Source organism: Hyla sarda, chromosome 3 (genome assembly GCF_029499605.1).
Source record: "Hyla sarda isolate aHylSar1 chromosome 3, aHylSar1.hap1, whole genome shotgun sequence".
NCBI lineage: Eukaryota > Metazoa > Chordata > Amphibia > Anura > Hylidae > Hyla > Hyla sarda.
In genome coordinates this window covers 396,360,533-396,383,237 of record NC_079191.1, presented here as the reverse complement: position 1 = coordinate 396,383,237, position 22,705 = coordinate 396,360,533, and the positions used below count along the sequence as shown (strand labels likewise).

The window sequence follows — 22,705 nt, the reverse complement described above, 5'->3', positions numbered from 1 at the left end:
TTTTTATTGGTATAATTTTTGAGCTATGTGCTAACTTTTGATCTTTTTTATTCCGCAATTTGTACCAAAATTGGCGAATTTTGCACTTTTTTTGATGTTTTTTTTTTATGGCGTTCACCGTGCGGAATAATTTACATTATAGTTTAATAGTACATGTCATTACAGACGTGGCAATACCTATTATGTATATGATTTTTGTTTTTGATCTTTTTTGGTGATAATACAGGGCTTTTATTGGGAAAGGGGCTTTTTTTTTTTTACACTTCATACTTTTATTGAAGAACTTTTTATTACATTTTTTACACTTTTTACAGGTTATACTATGCTGCAATACATTTGTACTGCAGCACAGTATGACCTGATGAGCTGCACACACTACAGCCTGTGCAATCCAGCCTCTGGCTGGATCTCACAGGCTTCCGTAGCAGGCAGACAGGAGGTCATGATCTGACCTCCTGCTGCCATAGCAACTAACGGCAACCAGCGATCGTATCGCATCGTTGCTGTTGGTGAACAGGGGGAGAGCGCTCCCCCTGTCAACACCATAGATGCCGTGATCAGAATTGATCACGGCATCTAGGGGGTTAATGCTGCCGGGACCGGCGCGATCGCATCTCCGCCAGCTGCTGTGGGACTCCGGCTGTGATTAATAGCCGGGTCCTGTCGCCGATCTCCTGCTCTGCCCGCGGCAGTGCTGGAGATAGCTAGGACGTATGCATATGTCCAAATGCGCGAACATGTCGGATGCTTGGACGTATGCATACGTCCTATAGTGGGAAGGGGTTAAAGTCTCTTGTTAGCCCAGAAGCTGTGTCATCCCTAGGCATGTGCAAAACTTCAAAGAGCAGAATGGTGATGTCAGTCCATGCTCTGCCAGTCAATCAAACCTAATAAGTAGGAATGATCAAAGACTGAAAAGGTGTCATTATAGCTCGGGGGGGGGGGGGGGGGGTGACTAGTAGTGTGGAGCGCGAATATTCAAAATGCCAATTTTTACCACGAATATCGGCATTTCACGAATATTTTGAATATATCCTTCCCTTTAGGTGGAGGATATAATCGTGCATGCGCACTATTCAAATTTTTATGCAAATTTTTGCATGGGAAAAAAACAAACATGCGAATATGCGAATTTCTTGAACAAAGGACAAATATTTGTCAGTATGTATGCGAAATATCACAAATTTGAATATGGCCCCTGCCGCCCATCACTAGTGACTAGTTTGGGGAGTTGACAGGAAGACAATCAGGCATAATAGGAACCCTTATCTTCACATCTATAACAGTTGCCACTTGTTATATGGGGTCAATTGTGATTTAAAAAAAAGGTTCCCTTTTAGCCTAGATCTAAAGACCAGCTAATAAGAGACCCTCTTTAGAGTTCTGTGTAAACAACATTCTCATAAATCACGCTTTGTTTACACATTTCATCACTTTACTATATATCCTGGAATATATAATATCATGTATATTTCATGAAATTTGCATTAAGTTAATATGAAAAAAAAATCCAATTTCCAATTTCAGGAAAACATGCAAATGATATTGTTATAAATGGCTTTATAATGGCCTAACATAGTATGTCTCATAAATAATTTTAGAGCCTTATGCAAAGACTTGATTATTCTTAATTAAACTGCCCTAATACACTACAAATCCCAGAGTTAAATTAGCTGGAAGATTAATGTTGTCACCTACGCAGTAGCGCATGCGATCACGCTGAACTCTCCCCTATTTACTAAGGTGTGACTAATAGCTATAGTCATTCCACGTATACATTGCCAAAAACAAGAAAAATAAACCTGCAAATTATATGTTTACATATTAATAACCCCCCCATATAGTAGTAAATTACCATATATTCCAATGTCAAACTTATTAACCCCCACTACATTGTGCTAAATGATTAAAAGTGTTCCAGAACCAACATTTATATCAACCCCTTATACATAGCAGTGAATCTATCTATATGCTCCAATGCTTAAAATATTAATCTACTTTACATAATGCTGAATGGATTTATATATTCCAATAGTAGAATTATGAACCCCCTCAAATCCCCTTATCATCCCCCTCTGTACATAGGTGAATAACTCTATTTTTTCCTATTTAACAAAAAAAAAAGTAACCATACTATAGTATTGAATCCTTCAATACGTTCCTACACTAAAATTATCCTCCCCTCTGCATAGGTGTGATTTTCTCTTTATGTTCCTAAATTCAAATGATCAACCCCTCCACATTGTAGTAAATACTTTTCTATGCTCTATCCTATTTTATAAGGATCAGGCTTTCTTGATAGTACTAGAAATCCTCTTTATATCCCTATACTAAAATTATAAAAAAGGGTTTTCTGACAAAGAATCCTACTTTCAACTGTGTAATAAATGAACATATATTTTTTAATGTACTACTTTATTTTACTACTTTTTCATGCTTTCCTTCTAAGTCTGATGCAAGCAGTCTGTTCTCTCCATTGGCCCACTTCCTGCCTAGTGAACAGACTTCCTGTTTCTCCTGCTTACTCTAGCCGGGAATTCAGCCAACTCTATCTCCCTCCTACAGTACCGTCTTAGTTACAACACCACCCCTTCACCTACATAGTGAAAGGCCGATAGAGTTGGCTGAATTCTGAGCTAGAGTGTACAGCAGAAACAGGAAGTCTGTAAGGCTGGGTTCACATATGTCCGGCATCCGGCATAGGTGAACTCAGCCTAAATCTCGACGCAAGTGATGCCACAACTGATGACAACTTGTCATCAGTTGTATGGCATGCGGCGTCAATTGTTTCTGGGCAACGGACAGGGGAACGCAGCAAGCTGCGTTCCCCTGTCCGGTGCCCTCCGGCATGTCCAACCATCCGGCGTCAAAATTGAGACGCTGGATGATTGTGAACTCTCCCATTCAAATGATGCACACCGGAGGGAAACTGTGCCGGACGACTGGTATATGTGAACCCAGCCTTAAAGGATGGACACTAAACAGGGCAGTAAGAATCAGAAAAGCATAAGAGACCACAGAAAAGTAGTAAAATAACTTTATTTATTTATGTTAATTTGTGACACAGTTAAAATTTGGTTTGATCCTAAGAGAAAACCTCTTTATAACCCCTTTTAATGAATACCTCTGTACAATCCTATACTAAAATAATCAACCTCTACTAATAGGACTAAAACCCTCTATACTGCACATTTCTATACAAAAAATGCACTATAAAAAAAATTACACTAAATTTTATCAAGCTCTACTACATAGTCGTAAAAACCCTCTATATCAATGGCCTCCAAACTCCCAGCATGCCCAGACAGTTGTAGTTTTGCAACATCTGGAGGGCCACATTTTGGAGGCCACTGCTCTATATAAATATATGCAAACATTTTTAACATGTTCTATATGTCCAAATTCTACCATTATCCACCTCTCCTCATAGTAGTGAGTGACCCACTATATCAGTGGTCTCCAAACTGTGGACCTCCATATGCTGCAAAACTACAACTCCCAGTATGTCCGGACAGCCAACGGCTGTCCGGACGTGCTGAGAGTTGTAGCTTTGCAACATCTGGAGGTTCACAGTTTGGAGGTCACTGCTTTATATGTTTCCACACTATATTACTTACCACAATCTGTGTTGATAGGTGTCACCGACAAATGACCCTGCAGAATATCCTCATCCTATTATTTTGAAAAATAATCTAAAAATAACAAAAAATAACAACCAATATAACTCTTTATAAGCTACCTAAAATTTTGAAACCTATATATTTATTTCGGGGAATTATTATTATTTTTTTTCCTATAGTCCCACTCCTCCGTGGCCCATTTTCCCTTCAGCATTCGCTCATTATGTCGCTCCATGCGAGCATACTGCACATTATAAATATAAAATGAGGGATTAGTGACAAAACAATCCTAATCAAAGATTAACATATACTTTGTGAAGCGTGAAGTTAAAAGCAATGCTTTGAAATAAAACATGTTGGTTCTCTAATTAAAATGTTTTCAAGATAAAAAAGGTTTTATACGGTAATCTGCCGCATCAGCACTTTCATCTGGAGAAGCGTCACGCCACATGTTCTGTACACATTCTTGCGGCGCATCGTCTGGTATTTCTAAAATAAACTCAGAGGACTCGGGGGTCAATATCAGGAGATAAAATAATAAAAGTAACACTGGAAACACTGGAGTAAAATGTTGTGTGCAGTGAGTTTGTATTAGGTTTAAAGAGGTACTTTGTTAGGAAAAAAATGTTATTCAGGCAGGCTGCTGCCAGTAAATTATACAGATTTGTAAATTATTTCTATTTAAAAATGTTAATCCTTCCAATACTTATCAGCTGCTGTGTGCTCCAGAGGAAGTTGTGTAGGTCTTTCCAGTCTGACCACAGGACTCTCTGCTGACACCTTTGTTCATGTCAGGAACTATCCAGAGTAGAAGAGGTTTCTATGGGGTTTTGCTCCTGCTCTGGAGAGTTTCTGACATGGACAGAAGTGGCAGCAGAGAGCACTGTGGTCAGACTGGAAAGAACTACACAACTTCATATGGAGCATATAGCAACTGATAAGTACTGGAAGGATTAAGATTTTTAAATAGACGTAATATACAAATCTGTTTAACTTACTTGTACCAGTTGATTTGAAAAAAAAAAATGAAAAAATTCCCACCGGAGTACCCTTTTTAAATCAACTGGTACAAAAAAGTTAAACAGATTTGTAGATTACTTCTATTCAAAAATCTTAATCCTTTCAGTACTTATCAGCTGCTGTATGCTACACTGGAAGGATCTTCCTGTGGAGTATACAGCAGCTGATAAGTACTGGAAGGATGAGATTTTTAAATAGAAGTAATTTACAAATCTGCTTAACTTTCTGGTACCAGTTGATTTAAAACCATTTTTCTCACCGGAGTACTCCTTTAACTTGACAAAGCTAATGATAGTCCTAAAATAATACTATAGGGCTTGGGCTAAACAAAAACTTAACATACAATATTATTTTTTGTATTGCTAAAATTACATTTAAAGAGGAACTCTCCTAAAAACTCTCCTAAAGAGTTGCATGACTGAGAAAAACATAGTATGGTGCTGCTGCCCTGCCAAGTGCCCAAGAGGCGGGCTCTTTGTGTAAGGTTAAATAACTTTGAAGGCTAACTACTTCTGACAGAGTCAACTCCCTATATATACTGCAACTGTCTGCTCCCAGTGCCCTGGAAAGTAGTGACTGTTCTGAGTAAACCCTCTATGGTCAGACAGTATACACACTGTGGCTGCTGCTGGAAAAATGTTGTATTATACTCAGATAAATGCCTGTAAGGGGACAGCTTGAGTCCACAAAAAAAAAGCTTAGAGAGTGGCTCTTTATTCCGATTTAAAGAAGGAGGTCTTGTGGGGGACCCCTATCTATGATAGCTAGAGGCCCTAGTAGGGCACATGGAGAAGGTTTGGCATCCTAAACTGACGTAATTAAAGGGGTACTCTGGTACTCCAGTCGAAGTCCGTGATCATGACGTCACACCACACCCCCTCCATTCATGTGTATGGGAGGGGCCATCGTGTGATGTAAGGAAGGGCGTGGCTGTGACATCACGACTACTGCTGCAGGAACCAGGCATTTGTTTAGAATGCCGGGTGCTGCAGGAGATCGCTGTTGGCCCCAGCAGCAGGATCGCCGCGATCAGACATCTTATCCCCTATCCTTTGGATAGGGGATAAGATGTCTAGCAGCAGAGTACCCCTTTAATTCTCTTTGTGGGACTTGGTACTATTGTGGCAGAGTGCCTGACTAAAGATCAAATAGACTTTAGTTAAGACAAGTCGTTCAATAGTCACCTGTAAATAAACATGAAAGGAGGCCAGCAAATGATTTTCTACTTCTATCTTTAACTTATTTACAAGCTTGACCGGATTATAGTGAGGGTAAAAAAGCCTCCAAAACCAAGGAACCTCTTATACCTTTCAAAAGACAATTATTATTTTGGCGCCAGATAGTGGAATTATTTGGCAGCTTTGTGGCGCACTTACTTATGCATTTTATTATGACAGTTCATTTTAAATTGTGAATGTGCTGCTGTTAATATTATTTTAGTATATTGTAATCATATAATTCAACTACCACTAGTATATAATTCAATATAATTCAACTACCTTTAACTACCTTCTGGATTCATGGGCCTCTTTGTTCTCCAAATTATAGGGGACCCCTACATCCCTAATGCAAGATTTAAATAGGCACTCTCATTAAACCTTATATTTGCTATTGTACTCCCTATGGTAAATAAAAAATCCTTCCAATGTACTTTGTTTAAAAAAAAAAAAAAAAAATTATACGTTTTATTTCTGTTTAAAAAAGCTACCACTAGGTGTCTCCCTTCTAGTCCATAGCACATTTTCCCCCATCTCTTGCACATACTTTGGACTTCTGCTGGCCTGGCAGAAGTCCAAAATCAGGAAATGCAGTCTGGAGTGCTGAGGGGTGTGTGTGCAGCCTTAGCCAATCATAGCTCATCTCACACTGAACTGTTCTGGGCTGTGTGTAGGAGAGCGAGGGAGGAAGTTCTTCCCTGTATGGCTTCAGATGATATCACGCCTGCTGGGGAACGCCCCTTCCCAGTCTGTGAATCTGACTGAGCAGAAAATACAGAGCAATATCAAGGTAGAAAATAAAAAAATTATAAAAAAAATAAAGGCAGGGGGTGCTTTATCTTGATGGGGCAATGAACTGGGAGGATTATAAAAGTTAACAAGATCATGACAGATACTCTTTAAACCAGCCCTATATCTAACAGGAACTCGGGGTCTCCATAAGTCACATAATGGAATTAGAGGCTTGAGACCGCAACCATGTATAAGTTTACACTACTAAAGGCTTTACTTAGTACTGCAGTATAGACAAATGACTTACATTGGATTCTAACACTAAAAGGATCTGGGATTATATATTATTGCGTGTCTATTAAAAGCCTATGTAAAATGGATTTCGAGGTTACATTTGCTAGAGCATGAGCTGATGACATGGAGATATGAAGAAGATAACATTTCAGGGCAGTAAGTGCACTAGAATGTAGGGTCATGACATAAAACTATTCCAGGTCACGACATATTGATAGAAAGAGGCAATGGCTTACAGGAGGAGATATGCCAGTAAGATAGGTTACAACAGTGAAATCTGACAGGGAATTATTTCACAGCTAGTGGTATGCTTAGAGGACATATTCATAAGAATAAGAGTAGTTTAGAGATTTTGAAGATATGACAATATCCTGTGGGGAGGACATGTAGAGATTTCGATACTCAACAAGGAAACAATGTAAAAATAGCTATCTTTGAAAAACTGACTAAGCTATATGATGGCACAGATAAAAGCAATCTATTCCTTAAAATTGTCCCTGTATGAGATTACGTGGTGCTCAGAGTGATCATCTCTGATCTGTAGGTGTCCAGTTCCTCTGCAGCACCTCTACAGGAGCAATTAGGTATTACACTATTTCCATTAATATATCCACTATTCACATGGGTTGTACATGTAATATATTGACATGTTGGGTCCTCCAGACCTGGAGACACTCTTTATAGTTACTTTCCACTCTATATAATAGATAAGAGTCCTAAATAGTGCCCCCTTTTACCCCATAATTTCCTTACATGTTATTTTACCTGTATTTTTAAAACTAACAAACAATGGAGTGATCCAGCTCACCTACTCTTATGTACGGTGCACGAACCGGTGCCCGGCAAGGCATCGAATATTAGAGGAAAAATGTACGGAGGGTCCAGCACTTCGTTGCAAGCAGCTTTATTGAAGATACATCACACCATAAAAACAACAATCAGTCATACATGTTTCGAGCGCATGCGCTCGAAACATGTCTGACTGATTGTCGTTTTTATGGTGTGATGTATCTTCAATAAAGCTGCTTGTAACGAAGTGCCGGACCCTCCGTACATTTTTCCTCAAATTTTTAAAACTAAACAGTTACTTTAAAGTTTTATTCTCTGTAATGTCGATAAAAATAACAAGTTAAAGAGTACAAAAGTTCACATAAACTAATACAAATAAAGGAATGCAGGTAAACAAAACTAAAGTTAAAACTTTAGTTCTCTTGTGGACAGATACTAATCATTCAGATACAGAACATCAATCTAAACATAGATTACAAAACAGATACAGGTCACCCCAATTCTTCAGTAATAACAGATGATGGCTGAGATCCCCAAGCAGAGAAAAATCCTCATTTGTAACTTTCAGGCTTGATATTGATTTTAAATTGTTTGTTCCAAGCTATATCTATGGCCTAGTTTTGTATGATAAAAATCTATGATATCAGTGTAATTTTCTCATTTTCCCAAAGGTTTTTTTTTTTTTTTTCTGCAGGTGTACAGAAAATCTACTATTGATAGCATCAAGCCGCAGGCTCGCCCTTGGAAAGAATCCATAATTACATCTGAAACTCTGATATATCTTCTCAATCATGCAAGGTCAATGAGAATTTCATTTTCCACAATGTCTGGGACTTACAACTAGATATTTATCAATAAGAGAATTTTAGATTTCATGCTGTACACAGTACATTTTTGTATTTCGGCTTAATGGACCCATTTACAAGTTTACGGCTGTTATAAAGATAATAGGTCACAGTTATTCTGCTGACTTATCAGGGCAATTTAAGCCGAAGACAAATATGTTTTATGTGACTTGAAAATAAAGTTTGCAAAAGTCATTCCTTATAAAAGAACAGTTGCAGGTTTTCAATGGAAATGGAATTGTGTGGATCTAGGATGTGGCCAATCACCAAACCACCATAGTGACGGCAAATAATGTTTAAAGGGGTATTTTATATGTCTGTGCTACATGGGCAATAAAGTTAGTGTAGTTCATAATATAGTGTCTGTACCTTTGTTTGATGGCTGGTCTTGCCTGTCTGTGCTTCATTGAGTGGAGCGACTGCTGGGTAGCGAGAGATCACCCTCTACAGGGCTGCAGGGAAATATAGTTCCAACTACAGCACAGAACAGCATGCAAGGCAGCTCAGCTGTGCTACAACGGGTGGGGGGGCTAAAGTGTGGAAGGGAGAAAAGTGACCTCACACTTACAAACAAGGGATCCTGGGACTTTTAGTTGGAGGGAAGGAACTCCAACAGGAAATAGCCAGTTCACAAAAAGAAAGCAGCAACATTATGTTAACTCCCAACACAGCCTTTTAGCCCCTAGGCAAACACAAATCCTTCCTAAGGCATGTCCATTACTGTCTGACAGGTAAGTACTAAAGTCACCTTATGGTGGATAACCCTTTTTATATCAGGAACTAGAAATGAAGAGCTCTAAACTTTTTTTTTTTCCCATATACATTTTTGCTCCATATTTCCTTTCCATAGGAACCTCAACATTTTCTCACATGTAATGCAGGGGTCTCCAAAATTTTGCCCTCCAAATGTTGAAAAACATTCAAAGTCTTTCCAAGCATGCTGGTAGTTTTACAACATCTGGAGGGCCACAATTTGAAGATCACTGATGTAAGGGGAATATAAGCTTAATATTTAGGAAACCCTTCTACCGTGCCAAAGTTGTAGAGAGGGAAATGTGAACAAGCATTAGGCAGTCTTGCACAGGGATTGGGGTTCAGTATTGTCATCCACCACCAATAGAAAACTCTCTCTTCAATATAAGTGGAGGCAGAACTTTCTGGGCCCCAGCAAACATAAAACAACTGTTATGCTCCTCCCCCCATAAATCATTTATAATACCTATGTGTTTTTATATGGATAAAATGCCTCATTAGGTACCAGGTCCTGGGTGAGACTGCTGCCTCTGTACCGTATGGTACAGATTTCCATTTATGTTAGCCAAAAGATGAAAATGGATGATATCAAACAAAATATGTTTGTTGGGTGAAATTTAACAAAGTTTTTGACATTTTCGTCCAGTGGTCATCCCTGTTCCTGCTCAATGAGCAACCTGGAGGTAAGTGATGATGCTGTATGCATCAGAGCAACTTTGCCGGGTTTCCGGCCTAGCCACTCGGTGAACTGTAGAGGAACAGAGAGTCCAACCTTTGACTTTTGAATGGATAGGTATAGGGCAATTTGGGCAATTCTAAATCTAAATCAAGATTTGAATCTAAAGCAAATCATAGTTACATATAATTATATAGGTTGAAAAAAACAAGAGTCCATCAAGCTCCACCTAAAACCCTACTGTGTTGATCCAGAGGAAGGCAAAAAAATATATAAAAAACATGAGGCTGATGCCAATTGTCCCATTACAGAGGAAAAATTCCTTGCTGACTCCAACATGGCAGTCGGAAGAGATTTGCTCAATACTTCGCAAAGTCACTCTCTAGTGTAAAATAGCAACTGATGTAAAATAAGAGATAGAATTGAACTGTACATCAAGTGTAGATAGTATAGATGAAATTATTCAAAACCATGGAATAGCAGGAAATGTGAGCTTTGACTACACAAATCTACAAAGATTGGGATGTTCTTCAGAGCCATTCCACTGTACTGTAACTATAAATTCCATTAATCTAGGGATGTTGACTTACTACTTATGTTTTTCTCAGTGACATTGTACCCTGGTTCAAGGGGAAGCACTTTAAGAGGAAAGCAGTGTTTATTCCGTTCTTTATATAGAATAGAATGGATCTTGGGATTTGTTATTTTAAAGAGACCTGTCATCAGAAACATTGCTGGATTTCTTTATACTTGTGACATGTATGGGAAATCATAGAGGACTGAGCATGGGGAGTTATGGCTAAGGCTTTGACACTTAGCTTTGTAGGAGAAGCCTAGAGGGTAGTGAGAAGTGCATGTGAGAGAAATTGCTAGAAAACCACGTAGTAAAGTCAAAGGACTATAATAAAGGACAAAATGACAGATTTATTTCCTTATTTGTTGCAAATGATTTTTCTTTGTATAATGGTTTCAATTCAAGTGCCAAGAAAATCTTGTTATTTATTTATGCCTATAGGTATTTGTACATTAAATCTATGGGATGTTCTCACTAATTCCTGTTGGTTAATTAAAAATATTACTTTTAACTCCTTCCTAATGATTGAATTGTATTATGTCGTAATATCAGGATAGTTGTATGACGTGGGCTCAGAAGTCCTAATAGAATTCCCTTTTATGCTAGATGAATGGATTTTTTTTTAATTTTTCTTGCCAATGTAATCATGGCACACTTCTATGGTTGTGAGGTGAGCAGCTATGCATACAGTACTGTATGCATTGCCACTCATTCCATTCTCCAACAGGATGCTAACACATAAAGCCTGATGAATATTACACAATACTATATGCATTGCCGCTTACTAAGTGTATGGTCACCACCAGGCCAGGTGTCTTCTCACCCAGTTCAGAAAATTTTACAATGAACAATATACAATGCATAAAATTCTATATGCATCGGTGCTCAGCGTTTGCAGAAAAAGGCAGCCAGGGAATCCCTTCTCCTGTACACACATTCCCTGGCAAGCTACACCAATTATGATGCTGTCCGCTATGTCTGCATCATATAAATATATAGCTTGAGTTACCATCTCATGTTGAAGTGAAACAGTACAATGTCATTCTGTATAGATGACAACTTGTTTTAATCAGACTTTGTGACATGGTCTATGGAAATTGAGTTCTACAAGTATATATGACTGTCAATGTCGTAAGTGGGTTCTTCACATAAGATTATCTATATTTTAAGTTAGGTGTCCTTCAACCAACTGTAGGAGAGGATGGAGTGTTGAGTGATGATTTTTTATTTTCAAGAACGATATGTCATAAAAACATATTTACTGGAAATTCCTCAATGGTTGTATCCTTCCGACTTTGGCAGCTGACATTGTAGTCCCTTCCTACTGCCATAGCAGAGGCTTTGATCCTTCCTTGACAATCAGGACACAAAGCTATTTCTATTGACTGATCTGCAGTAAACAAAGTATCACTATACTAAGAACTGGCTGAGGGGGAAGTGACTGAGCATGTGTGTCCACCAGCAATCGGCTCTCTAGATGGACATTCACATTACTTTCCAATTTGAACCCCAGGGAGTGCTCTACTATGTAAGTAAATGTCATGACTTTTAACCAGATTTTTTAAGAGTTTAAATACAGAATATGTTTATAATTTTAAGTTTTATTTAGAAACATAGGATTTTTCATGTGTTACCTCTTCATGGTTGTAAAAAAACAAACCTACAATACACAGATCAAAATAAAGTATACACTTGAGATTGATAAAAAATAGCAACATAAATTCTTCTTATTATATATTGATTTTAAATAAGAATCATTTTTCCCATTGCCATCACCCTCATACAATGACCAGAAATGGTGAAAATGTCCAATTAAAGGGGTAGACTGTCATCCCTAGGCAGAGTATCATCCATCTTCTTACTTAGGAGCTCACAGATAGGGTTGGCCTGCAGTTGTCTCTACAGTAGGTTAGAGCAAGGGCCGATAAATTAAAGTAACATTGAGGTCCCACTGGACATACCCTCAGAAAATTAAAGATTGGAAACTCTGAAGTTTGGAAAAATATGACAAATAATGCTATTAGAAGAATAAATGTGACACGAAAACATTAATATTACAAGAAAAAAAAAAAGAAATTCTCCCAAACATCATTTTCAGTAAGGATACAACTGCCCATGTTCTCCACCATATTTTAAATTCAATTTGATGCATAACCTTTTCATAAGAATGCCAACGAAAGCTATACATCAGTTCACAGCAGCTCATGGATTATGCATCAAAGTCCATTTGCACGATTTGTTCTTCAATTTTTTTCTGCTTCATGTTCACATATGTGAACTACATAATGCTCGCGCTGTTACCAGGAGGGACATATTAAAGTCTATTTCAATACTCAGCGCTTTCTCTTTTTCTATGAAAATACTATTCACATCAGAAACATACACTCCGCCATTTGACACTTTCATCTAGCCTTTAAAGTTTTATTTTTAATTTTTCCACTTGTTTGGTTTATGGTTAGATTATTTCAATTTCAACTTTCCTTTCGTTTCCAAAACATATATACAAAATGAGGTCAGACTCGATGAATAAAAAATGAGGTGGTTACATAAGAACAGATGCATGCTGAAGATACCGAAGAATAGAAAACCTTACTTAAATAAAGCATTCCTAAACAATTTTAAATTTTTTTCAGTAAAATAAACAGAACATTATAGCCAGTTCTAAATATATTTAAATATTTTTTTTTTAAGCAAACAAAAAAATATAAATAATTAATTTATAGTTATTTTAACTAGAATAATTTGTGTAGAATCATTATGATATGTACAGTTTACATACATAAATGCATTAAAAAAAATATTTTCCCTTTCACATGCTACATTTTATTTACTAGTATTCTCCATAACATAAGCATGCACTAGTGTCGACGATTGGAGTGAAGAGAAAAAAAAAAAAATAACACAATGCTGTCGTGGTCAAGGATTAAGCCATTTCCCCCCAAATAATTAGATTGCCATTGCAGGCTGTCTATCACATGCTCGGAGCAGCGTCAGATCGTGTTTTCACTGGTGCTGTCATTTACTGTACAGTGTATTAGCAGACATGCTGGAAAAGCCTGAACACAGCAACTCTCATGCTGCCAGGACAAAGATACACTCACAAAAAAAAACAACAACCATCTTCATTCCACGAGACAGAAAATAAAGACATAGAATACATTCCATACTTAAAACATGGAACATGCAAAGAGGTGCCTTTAATATTAATGCCATGCAATCTCTCCGCGTGCGCTTTACAAAGGGAAAAAATATAAATAAATAAATAAATAGAATAATAAAATTAATTTGTGCAATTTGGTGAACTAGTTTCTCCCACCCCCTTATACACTGTTTTACTTGAAAAAAAACAAAAACAAAAGACGTGTTAACACCCCTCCATGCTGCAGTGATCAGCCTGTGCTTGGTATCGGCTGTGATAGAAGAAGCTACCTGAAAGGTTTCACAGTGCCATCTCATATCCATGTCTGCCTGGCTACCCTGCGTGCTTATAGCTTTTTTTCTTAATTCTTAATGGAAATCCTAGGAAATTTAGTCCATCCTCTGAAATCAATACTGGTGACAGAAGAGCTCCCTGACTCAGTGGGAGATCAAGATGATAAATTGCCTGCGCATCAGCTTGGCCTATCAGTGCCCCGCACACAGATTGGCGAGGAAGAAAAGACACACACGAAAAAAAGGCTTCATCCCTCACGTGTCAGGGAGAAACCAATAGCTGACACTTTGCTGCAAGAAGCGAGGCTGCAGTTTGTTGAACAGGGAGAAGTAGAACACGCAGCACTGATGTGCTGAGCTAAAGAATCCTGGCAGCGAGCGAGCAGCGTTCCCTGGGCTCCTCCGTGCACAGCGCCTGCTCTTGTGATTACACTTGGAGGGAAGCCATGACGCTTACCACAGGTTACCACCAAAATAGCAGGCATTGGAAAGTATATACATTTGCAGCACTCTCTTTACGATATTTATCTATTTATTTTTTCGGTGGGAAGCTGATTATTTCAGTTCTTTCATCTGATTTGGAATTTGCATCCATAATCTTGACAATTAGCATAGTGATCGCTTCATGGCGCTGCCTCCCATGTACCTCAGTGCAATTATAAATGTATTCCCAGGTTAATGGATGCTAATTTTGTTGTAGAAGTCATGTAATTTCACCAGACATTTCTATATAACAATTATATAAAATTAATTCAATACATTAATATTCCGGGTTTTTTAAGCAAAGATTTATTGTTTGGCTTCTTACAAGTTCAGATGTAATTGCTGTTTTGCGGAGGGGAATATTTAAAGAAACCATTCGGCGAAACATAATAAAATTGTAATAACATGTGACGAGTTACTGTACTTACTGGGGTTGGATTAAAACCAGGGATTGTGTGCGTTGACCAGTTCTTTGAGTGGATTGTCAGCATTATATTGGGGAAACGAGGGGGGGGGGGTTGTTGCACCTTACATAAGTCAAGCTCTGCCCATTTTATCTCCACCTCTAAGTATATCCAGCTTCTTCATGGCTGCCCCTGCCTATCACTGCAATATATGCCAGCCATGAGCTGGTGTAGATTTTTGTGACTTTAGGTATCACAAGTTGGCCCTAAAGCCGTATGTAAGGAGGGCACAAATGTGCCACTTTATAACTGCCGGGTCATCATCCCCAAAACTGATCTGATCCTATGGCTCTGATATCATAACTGGATGCCATCTAGGTACTACTCTATTTTGAGACCACTGGTAGGACCCCATCTTAATGATTGTCACCCTAAGTAGAGGCCTGTATATGTTTCCCGTTTCAAGCATTAGATGCTACCTACCCATATACCTGTCAGCTGTACCTAAAGCTAATACTAAGAGGACCATAATAACATATCAATATATGCCTAACTACTAATGGGAAAATAATCTCATTGGACTTCCACTCTTATAATATTTACCTGGGTCTCCATATCCGAGTTTACCAGATAACTATCAATACCTCCTTGTGTCACATCATGACAATTATTTGTTCACTAAGATGAGCGACAGGAGTATATATGAATGATCTCACTCCTGCCTCCTCTGCACTAGTCCCCGTAGAGTTGTGCCGCTTGGATATGCGTCACAATGAAATGCGTTGGATGTTGCTTGATTGTGACTAGCATTGTATGTAATCACTGCACAGAGTGTACATAAGTTTTTACTATTTATATACTCACCGAATATATTTTGTGGGGGTCTATGCAAACCAGATATTAGACCACTAACAGTCTGCTACAAATCTCACTGCACCTGGCACCTTCCCTTCCCTCCGTTACTAGGGAGAGATAGGAAGTTCCGGATGCAGGTTGGCATTCTCTAGGAAGGCCTCCCTGCAGTAACAGGTAAGGGGTCCAGGGGGCCGGCGTTAGGGCGGGGCAATCCAATCCGGGCAATTGCCCAGGGCCCCCATCCCCCAGGGGGCCCCCTGCAGGCAGCTCAGTGGCGGATCCAGGGGGGGGATCCGCCACTGAGCAGCCCGCAGGGGGCCCTGTCACATTTGGGACATCCCTGTGTCACAAAAGATCTTTTCGGGACACAAGGATGTCCCGGTTACCATTCTGCATCCCCGCATTAACTTTAAAAACGCAGGGACCGACGGGAGGTAGCGCACGCAGGAACATCACTCATGTATCGTGCGTGTGCCCATAGGAACGGAGGAGCGGAGCATCGCAGCATCGATGAAGACACGTGCTGGCTGGCATGGTAAGTTACCAGCACGTTAGCTTCAGTGCTCCGACCACCGTTCCTCCAGTCCCAGGACCTACTGCTATGGCCTATAGGCCATAGCAGTAGATCATGACCCCCGACCGGAGGAGCGGTGGACGGAGCACTGAAGTGGGGCAGTACACAGGCATACAGCCTCCAGCCATACACTGTATATGGCTGAAAGCTGTATGTCTGTGGGGGGAAGTAAACTGCACCTAGTGTGGGGAACTATACTGCACATAATGTGGGAGAGCTATACTGCACCTAATGTGGGGGACCTATACTGTACCTAATGTGGGGGAACTATACTGCACCTAATGTGAGGGAACTATACTGCGCCTAATGTGGGGAAACTATACTGTGCCTAATGTGAGGGAACTATACTGCGCCTAATGTGGGGGAACTACAATCTAATGTGGGGGAACTGTACTGCCAACCTAATGTGGGGGGACTTATACTGCCAGCCTAATGTCGGGGAACTGTGCTGCCAATCTAATGTGGAGGAACTACAATCTAATGTGGGGGAATTATACAAAAATATTAAATTGTACTATTCTGATCCCTATAACTCTATTCTTTTTCTGTATATGGGGATGTATGAGGGTCATTTTTTTTCGCTGTGATTTGTAGTTTTTATTGGTACCATTTTTGTGGTACCACTTTTCAATTGCTTTTTAGATATTTTTTTTAATGGTATTTGAAGTGGCCAAAAATGTGCAAATCTGATTAGTGCAATATTACGACTTTTGGGGCCCCACTTTTGATTTTGCTAAGGGCCACGCTAAGCCTAAAACCGGCCCTAGAGGTCCATATGGACTAGCAGGGCCAGTGTAGTGGGACCATTGAAAACTGGTCGAGTATCTAGGATCAGCTGTGCTTTGCCACATTTGTGTTACCTGTATAATCTTACATTTATTTATGTATGTGTTTTCTATTTTAATGTATACCAATAAAAATTATTTTTATGACCCAAGTGTTTTTCCTATTATACCATAGTAAACTTAGAAGAGACGCAGCCATATCAATGTAGCCATGTATATGCAAAATTACTGAATTACCTGAGACCGGTATACATGTTTTTAATGTGAAGTACCCAATCCCATGTATAAGACTTATAATATGCAATACAGTGGAAAGTTTTATGAACACTATATTGTTGATATTTGCCGACTCCTTTTGGTCACTACTATTATAAAAGAGTAATAAATTAATACCTTTTGTTTTCAAATAAGATATATTTTAGCAATTGTTTATCTATGTTTACATTAGCATATCGTTCTTATTTAATTCTTTGTTACAACCTTATTGATTATTATGGTCCCCTCCCCCTGCATTATATGGTCACCAGTGATTTCAGTGATGTCTTTGGAGAAAGGGCTGTCTTCTTCAGTCCACCCCTTAACAAACACTCAATTTTACAATGTTTACTTCAGAACTAATATGACTAAATGATTACAATAGCATTTTGGCCATTACTATTTTGACAGTTTAATATGCTTATGCTTAGACAATTCTGCTGTTTTGGCTATGCCTAGCCCCACTGAACAGCACTCCCTGGTCTTTGAATTCCTGCTCGGCCAATCACTGGCCTAAGTGGTGACCCACCTCAGCAGTATTGACTGCATGGGCACTAACTTATGTCCACACTGAAACAATCAAGTGTATATCAGAGACAAGGCTAATAAACAAATCACTGCTCACCAATGTAGAAATATATCTCAATTATTAGTATGAAGTCAGACATTGCATTTCAATGGTAAATATATGTCAGTCCAGAGCTGAGGAAGGCTTTAGGCCAAAGCACATCCTGTACCCTGTGAATAAATGTTTTGAAGTGTTCAACATTAGTGTGTTTCCTATGGGGATTTTAATTTTCTTGACGCATTTCAAGACCGAATTGTTCTCTTCATCAGGTCATAAGAAACAGTACTCAAACCAGGAAGTGCTCTGTAATGGGATCAGGGACCATCGAGGAATCCACATGGCTATGTCCACATTTTTGTTGTTTTTACCCTAGCATGAGCACATTTAAAGGGGTATTCCAGGCAAAAACTTTTTTTTTTATATCAACTGGCTCCGGAAAGTTAAACAGATTTGTAAATTACTTCTATTAAAAAATCTTAATCATTTCAATAGTTATTAGCTTCTGAAGTTTTCTGTCTAACTGCTCAATGATGATGTCACATCCCGGGAGCTGTGCATGATGGGAGAATATCCCCATAGGAGCTGGACAGCTCCCGGGACGTGAGTCATCAGAAAGCAGTTAGACAGAAAACAGCCACTCAATTTCAGAAGCTAATAACTATTGGAAGGACTAAGATTTTTTAATAGAAGCAATTTACAAATCTGTTTAACTTTCCGGAGCCAGTTGATATATAAAAAAAGTTTTGGCCTGGAATACCCCTTTAATGGTAAAATTAATGTGTTCAGACTGGGTTAAAATGATTAAGATCTGTAATCACCTGTCCTGATACCCCGTTGCTATTCGCATGGTGCCTGTTTAGCCAATCAATGGCAACAGTGGTTAACCTCCTCAGCAAGGGGTTGGCTGAATGGACACTTCCTTATGTTGAGACTAAAACCAGGAAGTGCTATATATTAAGGCCAGAACCAGGGCTTTTAGATAACCTTATGCTATAAAAAAAAAATCGAAATGCGACTATATCTCTTTTCTATTACTCAAGAATACAAAAAAGATACCAACACTTCTACAATACTATCCAATTTTCTTTAAAGCTCAACTGTCATGAAATGTTGGTGCAATAACCTGCACACAGCCTTTGTACTGGGTGCAGGTTCTGGGTATAGCAATATTTTTACATGTAATTTGCAGGCTTTCATGACTGCAAAAAAAGGCTTTTATTCAAAGCCACTGACGGTCGGATAGGCATGGCGCGAGGTACGCAATGCCCCAACACCGCCACGCCCACCCCAACGCCTACCCCGTATGTCCACGCTGGGACCTTTGTGTGATTGACACACAGGTCCCAGCACATGCGCCCTTCAGCTAATCTAACCTGCGCGCCGCTGTCTGCCATCCAGCAAGCGCTCACTCCCGCCAACGTCTTCCTCCTCAGTGCGCCTGCGCAGTGCTAGGTGCAGAGAGCGCGCTTCATCTCTGCACATAGTATCGAGAACTAACCTGATTGTGCGCTGCTCTGCGCAGGCGCACTGAGGAGGAAGACGGCGGCGGGAGCGAGCGCTTGCTGGATGACACACAGTGGCGCACAGGTTAGATTAGCTGAAGGGCGCATGCGCTGGGACCAGTGTGTCAATCACTCAGAGGTCCCAGCGCGGACATATGGGGTAGGCGTGGGGGTGGGCGTGCCGGCGGCAAGGCATCGCGTACCTCGAGCCATGCCTATCCGACCGTCAGTGGCTTTGAATAAAAGCCTTTTTTGCAGTCATGAAAGCCTGCAAATTACAGGTAAAAATATTGCTATACCCACCACCTGCACCCAGTACAAAGGCTGTGTGCAGGTTATTGCACCAAAATTTCATGACAGTTGCGCTTTAAACTGAACTGCAACGTGGACAGGGTTTGTGCATAGTTCACAATTACAATTCCATTCTAATCCATGGACTATGTTTGTTTTTGGAAACCACATGTCATTAAACAGAGAACAATTGTGATATAGTTGTATCAAAAAAACAAAAAATCTGCCAATATTTCTATTATATTTTCTAAAACAGCACTAATCTTGTGCAATGGACTGTTTGTGGTATTGCATTTAAAGGGGTATTCCACTGGACAGCATTTGGAAGTAGATGTTCCAAACTCTGTTTTCGCATTGCGGGTGTCTGCCATGCCCCTTGTGACATCAAGGCCACACACCCTCAATGCAAGTCTATGGGAGGGGCATGACGGCCATCACGTCCCCTCCCATAGACTTGCATTGAGGGGGTGTGGCCGTGATGTCACATTTACTTCCAAACGCTGCCCAGTGGAATACCCATTTAATGGAGCAGAATTGCACAACACTTATTTTTCGGGAAAATGACATGGCAAAAAAAATCTACAATACAATAACTTTTTTTTTTTTTTTGTTGTAAAGCTCCTATCCTGCACTAATTTCTCTTAGTCCATAGATATCAGCAATGACATTTAGGTTAACATCCATCTTTCTGTTCCCTGTCACGAGCCGCAAGAGGGAAGACATGGAAATTAATACAAACACGTGCCCCCGTGTCGAAATGATCTTCTATAATGTTGTCACATTACATTGTACGCGGAGAGGCATTTTCATTGAACACAGCGATAGGGAAATTACCATGACTACAAATCCATTGCAACCTATAAAAACTAAGTTGCTTACCAGATGAAAGCGATTGCCTGCTTTAACCACTCGCTGAATTCATCAGACGTGCAACGAAATTACGAGTTTCTATCTTATCTGTATTGCTGTTTTTTCCCCGGCAATAGTTTATTCTGACTTAAATGCATTGAGTTGTTCAAAATAAATTGAGAAAATCACCAAGTTGTAGGTGGAGAGCTTAATGCAGAAGGTTGGTGGAACAAGATAGCTAATTTGACATGAATGAATTACAATGAAGGCGCTGGGTGTTAGAAGATAGGTTCCATTATCTTTTGATGTGCTATGTTTTTTTCCAAATAACACAGTGACAGATTATTAATATTCATTCTTCAAAGTATAAATCGACTTACAGAACAAATTAGCAATAACTTTGATTTCTTTGGTTTCATAGAGTTATAGACTAGCTAATAGGCAGCGCTTGTCAAGTTACATCCAGCCATGCAGAACATCTGCTGAACACTGCAGAAAAACAATTTGAGGAATTAGTTCATATTCTTTCCTACACTAGCCATTCAATTCTCTTGGTCACAGTCTTTTGAAGCATCTGAAAAAACGATTTGTCCATAGGATATGGACCGCACAAGAGACACAATGCTTGCCAATCAAACCGTGCATATGTGGCGTGAATTATTTTGGCTCATGTTTATGCAAAACTGTAATTGGGAGCCTGTAAATCAGCAGGAAAAGTATGCAGTCCTTTATTTATGAGGAACATCATTTAGATGTTTACTGGTTAGTCTTAAAGTACCCGTCCTTGGTTTAGAATATAGGGATATTATTATCAAGGAATTGTTGATCAAGCATTAAAAAGCAGCAGTTAATAGGGCTAATAAATAACTTTTATTGATCCCTTTTTTGTTTTTACTTATGAGCAGCCCAATATTGTATTTAAAGGGGTACTCCACTGGAAAACATTTTCTTTTAAATCAACTGGTGCCAGAAAGTTAAACAGACTTCTATATTACTTCTATGCTCTCTGCTGACACCTCTGTCCATTTTAGGAACTGTCCAGAGTAGGAGCAAATCCCCATAGCAAACCTCTCTTGCTCTGGACAGTTCCTGAGACAGACAGAGGTGTCAGCAGAGAGCACTTGTGGTAAGGCAGAAAGGAAATTCAAAAAGAACTTCCTCTGGAGCATACAGCAGCTGATCAGTACTGAAAAGATTGGCATTTTTCTAATAGAAGTTATTTACAAATCTGTTTAAAGGGGTTCTCCACCATAAGGGGATTTTAGTACGTACCTGGCAGACAGTAATGGACATGCTTAGGAAGGATCTGAACTTGTCTTGCGGCTAAATGGCTATGTTGTGAGATTACCATAACACTGTGGCTAGCTTTTTGTGAATTGGTATTTCCTGTTTGACTTTTTTTTTTTTTTTACTACAAATCCCATAATTCCATTTTCCTCCCTCCCACACATCAGCCACCCCACCCATTGAAACATAAATGAGCTGCATCCATTCAAAAGACCTGTGGTTTTCAATCAGGATGCCTACTGCTGTTGCATTAGTTGCAGATTTATCTCTCTCCCACCAAGTGATCCCTACACCCATTGAAGCAGATAGGCTCCCTGTCATCAGCTGACTAGTGAGTCAGGTCTCGGACGCACCTGGGAATAATCTGAGGCAACAGTCATTTTGTATGCTGGTAAAGATAAATATTGGGGTGAAAATCAAAGAAGAATTGTGAGAAAACCGTCACACACAGGTACAGACACTATATTATGAACTACACTAACTTTATAGCCCCTGTAGCATAGTCAAATAAAAAAAATTCCTTGAATACCCCTTTAACTTTCTGACACCAGTTGATTTAAAAGGAAATGTTTTCCAGTGGAGTACCCCTTTAAAGGGGTACTCCGGTGGAAAAGTTTTATTAATACACTATGTGGATTTTAAGAACATATGCTTTATGGGGGAGATTCATCAAAACCTGTGCAGTGGAAAAGTGGACCAGTTGCCCATAGCAACCTATCAGATAGCTTTTTTCATTTTTGAAAAAGGCTTCTGAAAAATAAAAGAAGCCATTTGATTGGTTGCTATAGGCAACTCGTCAACTTTTCCTCTTCACATTTTTTGATGCTTCTCACCCTATATGTATGTTACAAGATTTGAATCTTCTTGCACACCTATTGGTCATTGTTGTCTCTAAAGAAC

The 22,705-nt window shown here is 39.3% G+C and overlaps 1 protein-coding gene across 16 annotated transcripts in view; it reads right to left on the bottom strand.

Moving 5' to 3' along the window:
* Nucleotides 1-22,705, bottom strand: part of NRXN1 (neurexin 1) — a 1,474,530-nt gene that overhangs the window by 56,260 nt on the left and 1,395,565 nt on the right. The window contains exon 1 of one of the 16 annotated variants that reach the window (XM_056568040.1): nucleotides 13,950-14,125. The exons of 14 other annotated variants lie outside the window; for them this stretch is intronic. In XM_056568040.1, the coding sequence (XP_056424015.1) occupies nucleotides 13,950-13,982 (33 nt within the window). In that variant the 5' untranslated portion in view covers nucleotides 13,983-14,125. Of the gene's footprint in view, nucleotides 1-13,949; nucleotides 14,126-22,705 lie in introns of those variants that run through there. One more of the 16 variants, XM_056568041.1, reaches the window with a different exon arrangement.